The sequence below is a fragment of the Biomphalaria glabrata genome, chromosome 8 (assembly GCF_947242115.1).
Source record: "Biomphalaria glabrata chromosome 8, xgBioGlab47.1, whole genome shotgun sequence".
Classification (NCBI taxonomy): Eukaryota; Metazoa; Mollusca; class Gastropoda; family Planorbidae; genus Biomphalaria; species Biomphalaria glabrata.
In genome coordinates, this window is record NC_074718.1 from 9,647,270 (window position 1) to 9,663,724 (window position 16,455).

At 37.7% G+C, this 16,455-nt stretch overlaps 1 protein-coding gene across 1 annotated transcript; it reads right to left on the reverse strand.

The window, feature by feature from the left end:
* Positions 1-582: 582 nt before the first annotated feature.
* Positions 583-9,688, reverse strand: LOC106074329 (mannan endo-1,4-beta-mannosidase-like). The gene is given in 9 exon segments (NM_001311304.1): positions 583-819; positions 1,566-1,637; positions 2,535-2,685; positions 4,614-4,705; positions 5,109-5,319; positions 6,657-6,780; positions 9,041-9,226; positions 9,443-9,485; positions 9,645-9,688. Coding segments are annotated over 9 exon segments (1,113 nt in total). The 5' UTR covers positions 9,654-9,688; the 3' UTR covers positions 583-594.
* Between the last annotated feature and the right edge of the window lie 6,767 nt (positions 9,689-16,455).

Below are 16,455 nucleotides of genomic sequence, written 5' to 3' on the forward strand. Positions count from 1 at the left end.
ATAATACACAAGCACATTGCAATTCAAAAATTACAATTTTAATACCTAGACAACTTAATATTTAGTAATTAAATCAACAAAGACCTGACAGGCCTCCTCAAGCTGATAATCTAACCACTCTGCTAATGAATCGCTTATGTAAATAGAAGGTTGTATAGTTATCTATTGTTATCTATGGCTAGCTTCCAAATTTAAAGCGACCTATCAAGGAAGTTAATTCAAATTATATCACATTAGTCAAGTACAATTTCTTTCCCTTGTTCGAGATACCAAAATAATTAATTACACATAGTGAACTAATTGGTTAATTTTCTTTATTGATTCTTGTTTTGTCAGGTAAAAGAAATAAGTGTACACAATTTCAGTTTGATCCGAGATTGGGTGTGGGAGAAATAACGTGTAAAAACTTTTTATCAGACAGAGAGACAGAGTTGATATAAGCTTTGTACAAAGAAGGTTAATAAAAGGCAAGATTTAGAAAAATGACTTTTTAAATTTTAGGTTAAAAGAACTCGTTTTTTTTTTTTTTTGTTGTTGTTGTTGTTATATATTTCAATGGAGATTAATTTTAAATGCATGAAGTAGGAAACAAAATTATAAGTTTATTCCGATTTGACCATTCCAATTGTAATTTTTGATGTGGCTTATTCCGCCTCGTTGATTGTCACCATGGGCCATCAAATCCCAACTCCAGGCCCCAGCGTAGCCATGATTGTACACATAGTCGAACAGCTGATCGATGTTCATGCCTCCGCCATCTTGTTCCCAGAATTCCCCGACCACAATGGGTTTCCCGGTTCCATAGTCTCCTGCTGAGTGCTGATATAGAGAAATTTAATTATTTAATTGTGAATACAATAGCGTGGTTTACTGCAATTAAATAAAAAAAATAAATAAATAATTCCTCCTATATGAGGCTGCAATAACTTTTTGTAAGAGCGATTTCTTTGCCCTTAAAGACCAATGAATACAAGATTTTAAAACATTTTTTTTACCCCGCTCCCCCCTCCCCCCCCCCCCCCCCAAAATGCATATGCGTAAATAAATCTCTCTATCACCAACGTGAAAGCCACCTTAACCTGTGATATTTGTGGACGGGAGTTTCACTCCAAAAAAGGGCTCCACAGCCACATGGAAAAGTGTTCGAGATGAACCATAGTCGCTCTACAACTGAAAGAGGCCAACAAATAAATCTACTCAAAAGTATATTAACATGGTAGTTCCCAGGAGTACCGTATAGAGGAACACTGGGCTTTGACGGTAAATAAAAAACAACTGTTTAATAGCTAGAGAAACACGCCTTTGTGGAGTGTCTCAATAGAATTCTGCACACATCCTTTGAAGTTGTATAGGCGTACTATACCAAGGCGTACTATATACCAAGAAGCCCGAACAAGATACCCACACTTTTAGAAGTCAAACTGTAAGGGGAACTGCCTGACTTCTAAATTCGTCTCAGATATATTTAATGTCATAGTGAGAACGAAGACGACGATAGGCCTACATTTTAATAACTAGTGCCTACATCATACATGTCATAAGACGAATAGGATATAAGACATTACCTTAAACGGAGAGACGTTATCAAAGTTTCCTTGGTACGAATAGGTATGGAATTGGTAGAAATCTAGTTTACCCTGTAAAGAGAAATACATTGTGTTCTAGGTAAACGTAAAGCTACTATACAAATTATTTTCGTATACAGCTTATAGATATACAAGCAACCTTTTTAGCCCATTTATTTCAAAGTTTGCTTATAGATGAAAGGAGGCTACAGAAAAAGATATTCTACTTTCCAAATTCATTCCTAATAGGGAGGCACGGTGGCAAAGTGATAAAGCACTTGGCTTCCGGATCTGAGGGATCCGGGTTCGAATCCTGGTGAAGATTTGGGATTTTTTTAAATTTTGGGATCCTTAGGGTGCCTCTGAGCTCTATTGGGTACCTGAGTCTGGTAAAAGAAAAGGCGGATTGACGTTATGGCATGACATGGTGACATGGCATCCTCGTTAACCATGGGGCAACAGAAACAGATGACCTTTACATCGTCTGCCCTATACACCGAATGATATGAAAGGGGAACTTTACTTTTTTTTTTCTTTTCCTAATACAAGACTGTATATGTTATCATGCTAACAATCAAACATCCATTTATAACGTAGGCCCTACAACTTTGGATGAAACTTAAACGGAGTTAGTTCTAAAACAAACGATGAGTAAACATGAGATGTAACATATAATAATAGCAGCACTAAGGTGCCAAGGTAATGGACCTCATTCACCAATCGTAAACAAACAACATTTAGTCACGTGATAATATTGATAAAACAACGAATAAAAACTGTCACGTGATAGCCACTGTGTATTAAAATTAGACTGTAATTTGTATAGAAGAGATAGAGAATCACGTGGCTAAATGTTGTTTGTTTACGATTGGTGAATGAGGTCCATTGAGAGTAGAAGATGAAGAGAATATGGCGAAGCATAGATAAGTTCCGATTGGGATGACCAGAGCTTTTACGATTGTTACTCACATTAGGTTTGCCCAGCTTGACTAGACAGTTGTCGGAGTAATGGTCAACGAAACCGAATTGGTCAGTGTTGGATTTGGGATTCCATGAACCAACAGTGACTAAAAATCCTGAATCGACGTTCTTGATAGCATCAGCTTGCCAATTGATGAATCTTAATATGCAAGGGAAACAAAAGTCTTATCGATGAATGAGATCTCTATAAACCAATATAAATATCTAATTAACTGATAATAAAAGGATAGTATATAGGCCTATATATATATATATATATATATACTATAGCCTATATCGTAGAATGTAAAGAGCATGTGTGTATGTCCCTCATGCAAGTCAAAACCGTTTGATCAATCTTGATAAAACTTTGCATAAATGTTCCTTCGATCATGCCGGTAACCCTAGTGTATGTTTAATGTCCCTACCACAAACGGAAGGCCCTAAACATAAAAAAATATACTTTTATTATCTCTGTTAAAGAAAGGAACGTTTTAACAAATTGGGTAAACCCATTTCACAGTATTTTATATTAGATATTAATATGTCGGCTAAACGGGTAAACCCATTTTCATTTTCGTATCAAAATTATAAAATCAAATCGCCACGTTTGACAACTGACATATATCTAAATCCAATGCACTAGATCAGGATATATGTCTATGGTCAACAAGGAGGCGCGGTAAAGCGCTGGGCTTCCGAACCTAATTATTTATATATTAACCAATATTTGTATTATTCGGTCCTCTCTGATATGGTGTGGGTGTCATGTTGGGGTTTGTGATATTGTCTACCGCCTCGCAGATTATAACCCTTCGGGTGGGGTGGGGGAGGTTCAATGTTTGTGCAGAAATCACAATTTTTTAAACAAAGTGAAATATCTATAAAATATAGGTCTATGCTGCTTATTGATATCATTAGAAATTTGTATATTATATGTCAACACACTCTAATATCAAATTTAATCATTACCATAAAATGTAAAGTAAAACAGGGTGGTCGGTACCAGGTAGAAACGTGGGAGGGGCGGTAGATGCCCCGAACCCCGCTGGGGGAGCTTTAACTATATATATAATTCACTTCATGGCTCAACAGTTTGGACACCAAGAAGTAAAGGGAAGATCACTCTTATGTCGAACTAGAGTTACCCCACGTTATTTCAGTGGCGAAAAAAAAGAGGGGGGGGGGAGAACAAGTTATCTATTCTGTATTCACCCGTCACTAAATTGCAGGGCCGGACTTAACCATTGTGGGGTCCTGTGTGAAACGGATTTCGCCGGGCCAAGTTTGGGTAGGGATACGGATAATAAGTAAAAATTAAGAGTTTGTATTTAAATAAATTCGTTTTTTATTTATTCTTTACTACGTACAAATTACTTCACGAGCCTTGCGTGTAGCGAAGTCATACAGTATATCATAAAAATTCTATTTCCTACATAGATCACGCTCAATAGCAAGAATTACCAAATGTTTCAATCTATCTACGAAAATTGTTGACCTTAAGTAATTCTTTTTTTTTTAAGGCGCGATAAGCCTATTTCACCAGATTTACAGGTATTGCATAATGCCGTTTTTAATCACGCGTAAATAATCGCTTCTGGTAAATCAGGAGGCGTGTGAAATCTGTTATAAGTTATAAAATGGTTTATTTTAATAATTTACACATAGAATTAGCGCGGGTCCTATGAAAGTGCGGGGCCCGCCTGCGGTCGCATAGGTTGCAGTGGCCTAAGGCCGGCCCTGCAAAATAGCGGCGTATGCTACGCTGTGGGTCGACTAGTTCGTTATAGTAGGCTTGAAAACTGACCTGCGACGTTACAACCTGTGATATTCTCTCTCTATATATTAGTATAGGCTATATGTGTATGTATGTGTCTGTAAGGCTTTACTTGAGTTCAGAAAAAAATCGCCTCCTTCTTACTTAAAATTTCTGGTTTGAGTTTGACGTCAAGCACTTTGGAACACACATTTATTATAGAGGTTTGTTTTGAATACATTCCTTCGGCAAATCTCGACGTTTGAAAATGAGCTACCGTCACTACTATTGAAACGCTAGTAGCACACGTCAACATGGCAGCGACAACATACCTCAGTGTGTCGTAGTAGCTATACTTCTTGCCAGCCCAGCCAGCGCCACTGTTTTTCAAAGCAGTGGAATCATAACACCGGTCCCAATTGCTCTGTTTAAATTAGCGGAAAGAAGGAATAAGTAAATTAATACTTAACATAAATTGCTTTATGTTTAATAACGTAGTAAACTAAACACTTATATTCTATTTTTCAGACTTGGTAATAATGTTAATTATTGTGGCGTAGGTATGATTAATATCAAAGCCCAATGGGTCATCCACGTCTCTAAGATTTTAAAATGTAACTTATAATCAACAGATAACAATTTGGTATACAATACTATGTGCGTTTTTTTAATATTGAAAAGGGGATATACATCTTACAGTATTAAGTTAAATATGGCTGTAAATGCAGAGTTCTCTCCCTTAGAGATAAGTTATATACGATTTTATTTTACTAATGTATTTTGCTAGTTAGACACTAAAGGTGAAACTGGAAGAAAGTGGATCTCACAATGTCAGTGTTAATCATGCCTTCTGGCTCGTTCATGATGTCCCAGGCGCCCAGTGCGGGGTGCCCTCTCACAGCACTAGCCAGTGGTACCAGCGCCTTGTCGATGTAGCTCTGCAGCTTTCTCCAGTCCACGATGAGGCCGTCGAGCCTGTGGCTGTTGTCTTGGTCGACAGCGGCGTTCCACAATGTGGGAAACACTAGAATATTGTGTCTGCAATAAAACAGCACATTCAATGAAATGTAAGTCGTTTGTGTACAGAGTGTGATTACGTTAATGTTAGTAACATTAGTTCTCGTTTGTTTGGTTGGTTTTTGTTATTTATAGATTGGAACATGGTCTGCGGACAAAGAAAGCAATGAGGAGACAGCATCAAACAATTGATGGGCCTGTAAATGAAGAAGGTTCAAGTCAAGGCGAAAGACAGAAAGGAATGGAGAAACACGATCAACAGATTATGTGTGGTGCCCCAATGGTTCAACAGGCGTGAAGGTGAAGTGTGAAATAATGGGAAGACAGCATCAAAGAATGGACGGGTCTGTAAATAAAAGAGATTCGATGCAAAAGACAGATGAATGGAGGGAGACGTTCAACAGATCACGTGTGGTGTCCCAACGGTTAAACATGCCTGCAGGGGAAGATTAGAACTCTATTCGCCACGTTTTTTTTTTATCTTGGCATCTCCATAACGCATTCTAAGATTACACATAATATTTTTGTATACACCTATCAGCAAAGAGTGTAATTTTGTTTCAGACAACATTCGTACAGTTAAGAATTTCTAAATTGCAAACCTGACAAAATTTTAAGATAAGTCATGTCTATCTTCGTCATTGATAAGAAAGACTTTTAAAGAAAAAACATTACAATCTGAAATACAAATACATATTTATTCCTAAATTAAAATCTTTTCCTTTTACTATTTCCTAGGTCATTTTAATGCTTTATTGTTCTCTTTGACCATACAATGAAAAAAATGTCAAAGTTATTATTTAATGAAAATAACTTGTAATTGTTTTAATTGTTTCATATATTCCTTCAAAAATGAAGATCACTAGACCCTAAGTCTTGGCTTAAGCTTCTTTTATGATCGCAAAGAATGGCAGTGGGCGGGTTTTCTACTTGAGAAGGGGACACCACAGGACCACGCAGCCATCACGACCACACGTCCAGGTACAGATATTTTCCTGATGCGTCATATTGAGTTTTTTAGGGCTGAACATAAGTCTTAGGGACTTATCGTTGTCTCGGAAGTTAAACTTCAAACCAGCTTCTCCCCCGCCCCCCCCCCCCTCAAACGTTTATAATAAAGTCTCCCGTGTAACACTGTGGTCACCACTTTATCTCTACAGCTCTAGGAGCACAGCTCATCCCATGTAACACTATGGTCACCACTTTATCTCTACAGCTCTAGGAGCACAGCTCAAGAACCAGGGGGCCTCGAAAATGATATTGTAATGCAAATAATACGGGCTATACCTCTCGAATCTATTCTCAGCAACTGGTCAGTGTCACCGAATCCACGAACCATTAGTTTGACCCCTGCGTACCTTTGCGCTATGTCCAACATATCCTTGAAGTCATTAATCAGCGTTCCCTGATGGTCAGGGGCAGTGACGTAACCATTTCCATCGAAGGCTGGAGTGGACTCCCCTTGAATGTGAACCCAAAGTCCTGTCGAATGGAGAAACAAACAGTACAGCTACATATGAATAGCACGGTCACCTGACAAAATAGCGCGAAATTTCTCGACGTCTTGACGCAAGACCAAATAGCGCGGACTTCTATACGATGCGTATAAAATTACCAGATTTTAGTAAGTGAAGGTCTTGGGCACCTTTTTTCGTTGATGTCTCTTTCTTCTTCACTATTTATAGATCTAAGAGTATGTTATATTTGAAGAGAAAGAGAGTACTTAAAATTTTTATCTCATTTTCCTTTTTTCACTAATGTTTAAGATGCATAACTTGCTAAAAAAAATATGATTTTGAAATGTGGTGACCTCGATCAAGGCTAGGTATGAAGATGTGTGTGTTACACATGTGTGTTATAATATAATTAGAACTCTTCATTATCTGAGGCATCTTTCTTTGATCAAACCAATGATGCAACATTGGCGAACTTAAGTATGTCAGAATTTGTTAAGGTGCCGATAACTTATCTCGCCAAATGTTTGTTTTATCTCATTTGTTCCACAAAGCGATGTAAATACTGAGAAGATCTAGATGATGCTCGGCCAGATGTTGTAGAGAAATAGTTTAACTATTACAAGGACAACTATATTGGTCGCCAGAGACGAAACTGCAGTGACTCCAAGATTTCCGATGGCATCATGGAATTTTATAGATCGAGAGACAATCTACCAAACTATTCAGTGGAGGGATGGCACCATGCATTTCAGTCCAGTGACGGTCATTAGCCCAATGTCTACAAGTTAATCTCTCACTTCCTCAGAGAACAGGAGAACACTGAAAACACGATTCTGAGGTACAATGCTAGATAACGAAGTAAAGCTGCAAGCAAGACCAAGTACCTCCAACTAAACAGACGTCTTGCAGCTATCTTGCCAATGTACGGAAACAAACAACTGATGGAGTTTCTGTGTGATATTGCATACAATTTATTTTTGTGAAAGATTGTGTGTTTGTAAATCTGACAAGTTTGAAAATGAGTGTTCGTGTTTTTGAAAAATTTTGGAATGTAAATACATGCTACATTTTGAATATATTCATTTAAGCTTTTAATAATTCTTGCATGATGTTTACATATTTACACTTTAAGACATGTAATCTTTTCTGCAATATGACTGAATAAAAGGTAACATTAAAATAAAAATAAAAACTATCGGCTCTATCCATATTTTACGATATCGAAAGTATTTCTTTGCAAAATTACTGACAAATATTGTTTCCATGTTATTTGGTCGGCTCTATTTTGTTCGCGCTATTATGTTGGTGCTATTTTGTCGAGTACAAATATTTACATGTGCTGAATATAGAGCTACATTTCACGTTTCCTTTTGGGTTTACAGAGTGACAGTTTTTATTATTGATATTTGCATGGTTTCAAAACAATCTAAGGCCTTATTCCGTTGTCAAATTACCGGACTCCAGCTACCCTCGATAGTCCGACACTTGTTAATTCGACACCCTCAATAATCCGACGCGGCGCCGACTAGGTTACAACGCATGCTTCAGATGTAGGTTTTGAAACGCAAATCTAACACCTTCCCATGTACTTATTGCTCTGTTGGTGATACATTTTTGATTGTCTTTCTGTGATTACTATTTGACAGTTTACCTGACGTATTTTTGTCAGGAAAGTCTTTGTTATGACTCGCATAATGGTGAGCAAAGTTATCAACATAAAACAATATCATTACCTGAAAACTAGCAAATTATTAAGAAGTATAATGCCCTGAAAATCCCACAACATCGGCCATAGGCACAGGCAAACTAGGCAGCCGCCTAGGGACACTAGTTGGTGGGAGCTTCGCGCAGGACTTAACTCTTTCTCTCCGTAATTATTGACCACATTCTGGTGGAATCAACGTTGGTATCGTTAGTTAGGAGAGAAAGAGTTAACTGTATAATACATTTGTACAGAAGAGATAACGAAACGTGTGCCCTATGTGATTGTTGTAGTGCACTAGGTTGGAAATGAATTGTGTCATTATATTGTTTCGAAACTTAGTTTTTATTTTTTAGCGGCCCCCGTAAGAGGAAAACCCGCTATTAGGTTTGTGCCCCGACTTCCATTTTCATTTCCTTTTTTTTTATTTACGTCATTATAAAAACTAGGGAGAAAGTTGAACATTTTGTGAAATCCACTGAAGACCACAGAGAGAGAAAAACACCCCATGTTTTGTCTTTCTGATTCCATTGTAATAATTCTATATAGTTCATGGAAGTGAACAATTAGAGTATATGCATACTTATCGAGTTGCCGCCTGCATTCTTCAGCTGGGTTAGCTGATTTTCAAATGTGCCCTTGCGGCTGTCCCACTGATGGTCACCAAAGTCGTAAGCGTACTGGATCCACGGCAAGTTCCCGCCGGACAAAAATATCCTTTGTCCATTATACGTGAACTGATTACCGGACACTGCAAGTCTGGCACAGACTGGCGAACAATATAAAAAGTGGAATTACCGAGAAGGATAAGAAACAATGTACAAATTAAAAAAAAATGTGTAACCTTAAGTAAGAGAAGCTCTACAAAACATGCGTCTGATAAACGAGCTTAAGATTAAATAGTATACAGTGGCTGAATGCCATTACAGTTTTTGAGCTAGATTATATAGATCTGTAAGCCTACTATTAATGTAGGCCTACCTACCTAGCTTTAGTGTACAAAGGACCACAAGAAAACCGGTAATCAACTGTAAAAGAAATGACATAAATGCGTGTTATTATTGGTGAGTTCTTACGTCGTCTACACTAAATGATAACATCGAGTTAAATTAGTTATAATTTTAAACTATAAAAAACTTTCCCCTTGTTTGAATATTTTTTTTTTAATTTAAGAATAAATGGCCTACCGTTTTCATTGTGTCTAGTTTAACAAATCATCAACGTGATGAAATAGTGCTGCTTCATTAACCACATTCTTATATAGAGAGACCGCAGACTAGTGCAGCGTTTCTCAAACTGTGGGGCTCGAACGTCCGAATTTCTCACGAGTGTTGTACAGCATTCTGTTGACGACATTTGCGTGACAAAAACAGGCCCTACTTTAGAAGAAGATGATTCATATACAACAATGTAACTCCTAAGAGACTGTCAGGGTTCTTTTCTTCTTGATATAGGCCTAGGTAAGTGTACTTCTGACTACCAAATGTACCTTTGCCATGAATATAACAGTGACGACAACTATAAAGATAGAATGAAGAATCAGAATCTTTATTGACAATATAATTAAAATTTAGGTACAGCTCTGGCAAATGAGATATCCAATTTGAATTAATATCCAATAGAACAAATAATAGTCTTAAAAAATTATATTCCTCCACTCTAGAAACTAAACTCCAACTGTCATGTACAGGAAACAAAGTCCAAACTGTTTTACTAAGAGCTACATTCAATAAAAAAAAAACTTATCTCACAAAGCAAAAAAAAAAAAAAACAATCTTCAAGTAAACAACCTGAATTGCCCCCCCCCCCTACTTTCTCCTTTCAGGTGACCCAGACTGACCAGAACTACAGGAACAAGGGAAAGAAATCGTACTTGACAGATGCGGTGGTATAAGTTGAATTAGTCCCCTTGAGAACTCTTGAACCCTGAGTGAGCATTTTTTATGCATTTAAAAAAAAAAAGGATCATGTAAACATTCAATTCGGGGGCCAATTTTGAGTTTGAAACTGTCTTTGCAACCTTGTTTAAAAATGTTTTTCTAGTTTACTAATATGAATAGTGTTCGCTAGACGCCAAGAGAATGCACTGATGCATCCTCAAATTTGAATGAAGGGGCTGGCTGGCTGGCTGAGGGAGGTGCGAATTATTTATGTTGACTTTTCATTATCCTATCGAACTGACATTCCGCACATAAATCGTACATCTGCAATGAGATCGATCACTGACAACGTCTTCAGCCTCTTCCCAGCCGCTGTCCACTGCCTGTCCTCCTTGAAGGTGCGGCGCCAGGTTATACGGGCACGTCCCTGTTTGCGTTTTCCTCGTGTCGGCCTCCATGTCATTGCAACTCATGGGGATTCACTCGGTTGGAAGACATGTCCCGCAAAACTCATGACGACACATTTTATTTAAATTTCAGAAAGATCACTTCATTAATTATTGGATTAATTAATTTCTTTTATTCACCCTTAAAGCCCAGTGTTCCATCCATGGGGCTTTTAGGAAGTAGGCCTATTGTCTTATTATTATTCTTAATATTGAGTATTGGTAATATTCCTTTTGCATATGACCGACCCCAAGCAAAAATAAGACACACAAAGTATGAAAGATAAAATATGAATGTTATAAGTTCAACATACAGTATGAATTTTTTTGTGTTATATTACTTGTTTCATCTATTTAAAAAAAAGTCATATGTACAAGTTTGAGAGTCTAGTGTTTTTAAATAAGTTTATCTTTTGCAATCAAAGATTAAAAAGAAACGAAAGAAGTCAGAAGTAGGTCAATTAAAATTCTAGAATTATGATTAAGCCTTAAAAAACCATTCAAAGTGGTTCTTATTAATGCACTCGCAATTTACACAAGATGTATAATCATTTATGTTGATAAACATTTTAGGTGATATAAAATAGATCTGGATGAATTTATAACTAAAATTTAATAGTTAATGACTAGTTTTAAAAATGTGTAAAACAAATCCCGCTAGATATCTATAATTCTATAACCTGTGTGCAAAAAGAACAAAAAATGGTTAGTTCCTAAGTTAGTTGGCCAATCATACCTATTTATAGTTAGTACATTTTACAATTCACACCATTAAATAGTATCAGGAGATCATCATTCACATTCCTAATGCTAAGTAGTCAAATATGAGATAAATTAGAGCCTCCAAAATTTCGAAGATGGCACTGAAGTGAGATCTTCACTTTGAAAAGCCAGTTAGCAGAGAACATTCCAGATCTCCACTAAACTGGTTGAATAAGAGATTTACTTATAGAAACGAGTAGATACTTGTATGTCTGGGTAGTCCTTCCAGTGGAAGCTAGAAGATGTGCCAGCCCAAACCTTCTTTACACGCATAGGACATGTCATTGTTCCTCCAAAGTTAGCCTATAATACCAAAGCCGTGGCAGATGCACCTAAAAAATGAGCAGAAATTGGTGTCTTCTTTAGATCATAATCTTTATTATTCTCAACGCATATATTATAGGGTGGCCAAGATAAAAGAGGCCTGGTATGATAACAGAAAAAAGAGGCCCGGAGTCACGCTGCACGTGATATTTGAATCGAGCGCTCGAGAACTAGGAAATGATTAGTGTGTTGTTATTAATTAATACTAATCCGTTTGTACCATTTCTTCATGAACATTTTTTTAAAAATAATTTACTGTTCTGTACGTAATATGTGTACTTTTGTAATCACACCATTCCTCTTTTATTTTTTTTTAAATAAAAAGTAAAGTACCCCTTTCAGACCTTGCGATCTATGGGTCACCTGTTTCTGTGGCCCACGGTTAATGAAGGTGTCGCGTGGCCAGCACAACAAACCAACCACCTTTACTTTTCCCCAACTAAAGTCAGGTACCCAATTGAAGCCGGGTGGAATACTGAAATAAAAAATCACATTCTTCATCAGGGGCACGGTGGCTGAGTGCTTAAGCCCCTGCCTTCCTAACCTGGGCTCATGGGTTCGAATCTTCGAGAAGACTGGGATTTTGACTTTCGGGATTTTTAGGGCGCCCCTGAGTCCACTCAACTCTAATGGGTATCCGGCCACATGACACCTTGCTCGTTAACCGTTGGGAATAGAAACAGATGACCTTTACTTTGTTACTTTTCAAACCCTGGACCCTCCAGTTAGCAACCCAAGCGCTTTACCACTTAGCCACCGCTCCTCCTCTTTTTTCTTGGCCACCCTGTATCACGTGACGTCTTTGTTGTTGTTGTTGTTTTTTAATTTGCTTCCCTTGTAAGTTTCAGACGTACTTTCAGAATCGAAGATTATTACGTCCTAGACCAAGCTTTCTTCTGGACGTCAGCGGGTAGGACTCGAGCAGCAGATACGACATCATTTAAATCAATGTTTTCTTAAAGTGTAAAGACTTTCTATCCGAGCCTGAAAAAGTCGGTGCTGTTTAAAAAATATCAATATGAAACAAATACATTAGATTAAATAATTAAGAAAACTACGATCATATTATTTAGACTTTTGCAGCCAGTTCATTAAAATTTCTGAAGGTCAAAACATGTCTTACTTTTTTATTCTTTTTTTAAAATTAATAACACAAGACGTTGTTTATATTCAGACTGATTATGTAAGTAAAGCATGTTGCATTATGGGCCTGGATTTACAACTTGAACTAGATCTATACAAGTTTGTTAGGTAAAGATTTCTCATATCATTTTTTGGGGACACTTGAACTCAGGACATACAGTACAAAACATTAAAATAATACTAAGCACAAATAATTTTTTTTCCAGTGTTTAGCGTCAATTTTACTAGTAGTTTAATCTTATCATAATGTCTGGAAAGAGAGATATGTGTTATCTAAGTTTGGACTTGAGTGCAGTAGCGTTGCGAGAGTGATGAGAGAAGTGCGGACAGCACAGGGTGACACTAATCAGGAGTTGACATCAAACTTGTAAAGATAAGCTTTAAAAAAAACAGCTTTGCAGAAGCAAGCAATAATATTTAAAGCGTTCACAGACAAATATACGAACAAGCTTCTGCTCGTTTAATAATTATGATAGTTTTTAATGGAGAAAGTTTAATTTTGGTAAGGTCGGGGTTGTGGTGAAAGGTGACAACTTTAGCTTACCGCACGAAACTCACTATCGAAGCTCGATAGAAAAGTTTACAAACTGGTGCACCGACAACTTTCTAGAACTGAATGTCACAAAAACTAAAGAACGTATAATAGATTTCAGAAAGAAAAAACAAACTATACATGAACTACAAATAAACACAACATCTATAGAACAAGTAAAGGCATATAAATATCTATGCGTTATCATTAACAACAAACTTTCGTGGGAATACCACATTGGAACTCTGACAAAGAAAACAGCCCAGCGACTAATTTTTCTATACAAACTCAATAGCTTTAAACTAAACAAGAAGCTCCTTGATACTTTTTACGGCGCGACTATACAAAATCTGCTAACATACGGAATAACTTGTTGGCAAGGCAACGCTTCATCTAAACTGTTGCGACGTCTAGAAAACATCATAAAAAGGACATCAAAAATTACACGCACAACATTACCATATTTAAGGGAACTTTTTGAACAAAAGTGTCTAAGGAAAATCGAAAAAAATCTTGGAAGACAACGACCACCCGCTCCATCAGAACGCCAGGTCGTCGCGAAGTGGGCGACTGCTGTCAATCAAAACAAGAACAGAGCGATACAAAAACTCGTTCGTGCCTGACTCTGTCAGACTATATCACCGCCACTCGTTGATCAGGGAACATGAAAAGCACCTAGATGCCTGTGTGTAGTCGCTGAATGAACTCTTTATGTTGTGTCTGTTGTATTTATGTGTATTTTTCTGTTGTGTTGTCTTTATATGAGAAAAGAGTCCTTGTAATCAAAACAAATTTCCGTAATGATCAATAAAGCAGTCTTAGTCTTAGTCAAATGACACCTTCTATGAAGTCCAGTAGTGACATTATCTTAATGACTGTTAAGAAGGATTTTACATGATGGACAGACGTGGGCCAGGAGCTCTTCACTTCCAGTCCTGTCTAAAGGTTCCACAGTGGCAGTGACCATTACTAAGATTGGGTCGTGTCACACACGTAAGGCACGGCCTCCGAATCTGGCCCACTCGCCATGTAAGGTCGAAAGCCGCGCTAACCACTGGGAATTTCTTCATATTCCTATTCCAAAACCGCATTCAAGCTGTGCAAGGACCGCTAATCCAAATGCCTAGCTATATGACGCCCTTCTCCTCCTTGTTAGACTGAATTTGTGGGTCTCTGTTCCACCCCCACGTCAGAGGAGAAAAATTAATCTCAACCAGGGCAACCCAACAGAGGCTGTGTTTGCTACCCCTGGTTGGCTTATCTGGTTGCACCACCACACTTTTCCACAGGGAGCCATGCTGAGGCTAACGGAAGCTGGAATTACATTGGCTGGGTGATACCAATCCTAGCGACGCCTCAGCTTGTGTTTGATATTTGAGTTTACATAAAGTTGATAAATTTCACTAGGACCTATATGAGTTCATCTTTGTGTGTGTGTGTGTTAATTTCGTAAGTTTTGTGTTACTTTTAATCGCTTATAAACTAAATTACTCGACTGATGTTAAATACAGAATTATAAACGTATATTAGATTCGCCCCTCGTGTAGCTAGCTATTCAAGCAATTATTTTTTGCTTTTCAGACACATATTCCATCTACAAACACTAGATCGTTTTTCTTTTTAAATAATGGTTCTTAAGCCATACATAAAGTGCACGTATATAAAATAATATCTATTTCGACTGTGACAATAACTAACCGAATAAAGTCTTCAAGATACTGAAGCGAAATTTATCGTTTAACAAAGGAATTGCATCTTATCTTAAACATTACAGACGTTACTTCAAAAGAGAAGACAATTACATGTCAGTCTAATCATACATGTTAATCAGTGACTTAAACTCTTAAGTCGGAGGCGTGGTGGTTGAATGGTAACGCGTTTGGCTTCCGATCGGGGGTGGGCGGGGTCCCGGGTTTGAATACTTGTGAAGACTAGAATTTTTAATTTCGGGATCTTTAGGGCGCATCTGAGTTCACCTAGCTTTAATGGGTACCTGACATTAGTTGGGGAAAGTAAAGGTGGTTGATCTTTGTGTTGGCTGTCAAGGTTGGTGTGACCTTGTATTAGGATAGGTCATAAGACCAGTGACCTGTGCTGTACTGGCAAGTTATCTTAAATGGCCGGCAAAAGAACCTACCTCTAGAGTTCAAGGATGCTTCCATCATTCATCTCTACAAGAACTAGGTAAATAGACAGTTATGCAACAACCATCGTGGCTTATCTCTCCTATGCTCTGCTGGCAAGATTCTGGCTAGGGTGCTATAAAACAAACTACAATACCACCTAGAAACTGGCCTTCTTCCGGAGAATCAATGTGGCTTCAGGCAGGGTAGTGGTATGGTTACATGATCTTTGCAGTCCGCCAACTCCAAGAGAAAAAGAGCTAAATTCAAATCTCTTTACTACATTCATAGATTGGACTAAAGCTTTTGATAACGTCAGTCGTGAAGGCCTTTTATGGCAGATCATGTCCAAATTTGGCTGCCCGGATCAATTCATAACAATGGTGCGCCAATTCTATGAGATATGCTAGTAAGAGTCCAAGACAACGGAGACTACGCCAAGCCTTTTCCTGTCTCAAATGGCGTGAAGCAGGGCTGTGTGCTGGCTCGAACTCTTTTCAGCATAATACTCACTGTTATGCTGAAAGATGCATTTCGCACAGAAAGCATTAGATTTGGTATTCGATATCGCACTGCTGCAAGTCTATTCAACAGGCCTACAGTCAGCATTCAGCTTTTCCAACAGAAAAACTACCCATGTTGAGTTCAGTGTAATTATTATTTCTTAAAGTGGCTTTTACACTTCAGTAACAGTCCGCCCCTCCTCTTCTCAGTTTAATTAACTTTTATGACCTGCGCTCTTCTTACTAAGAGAAATAGTGCGTTGTTGACCATCAGGTAGTGGAGTA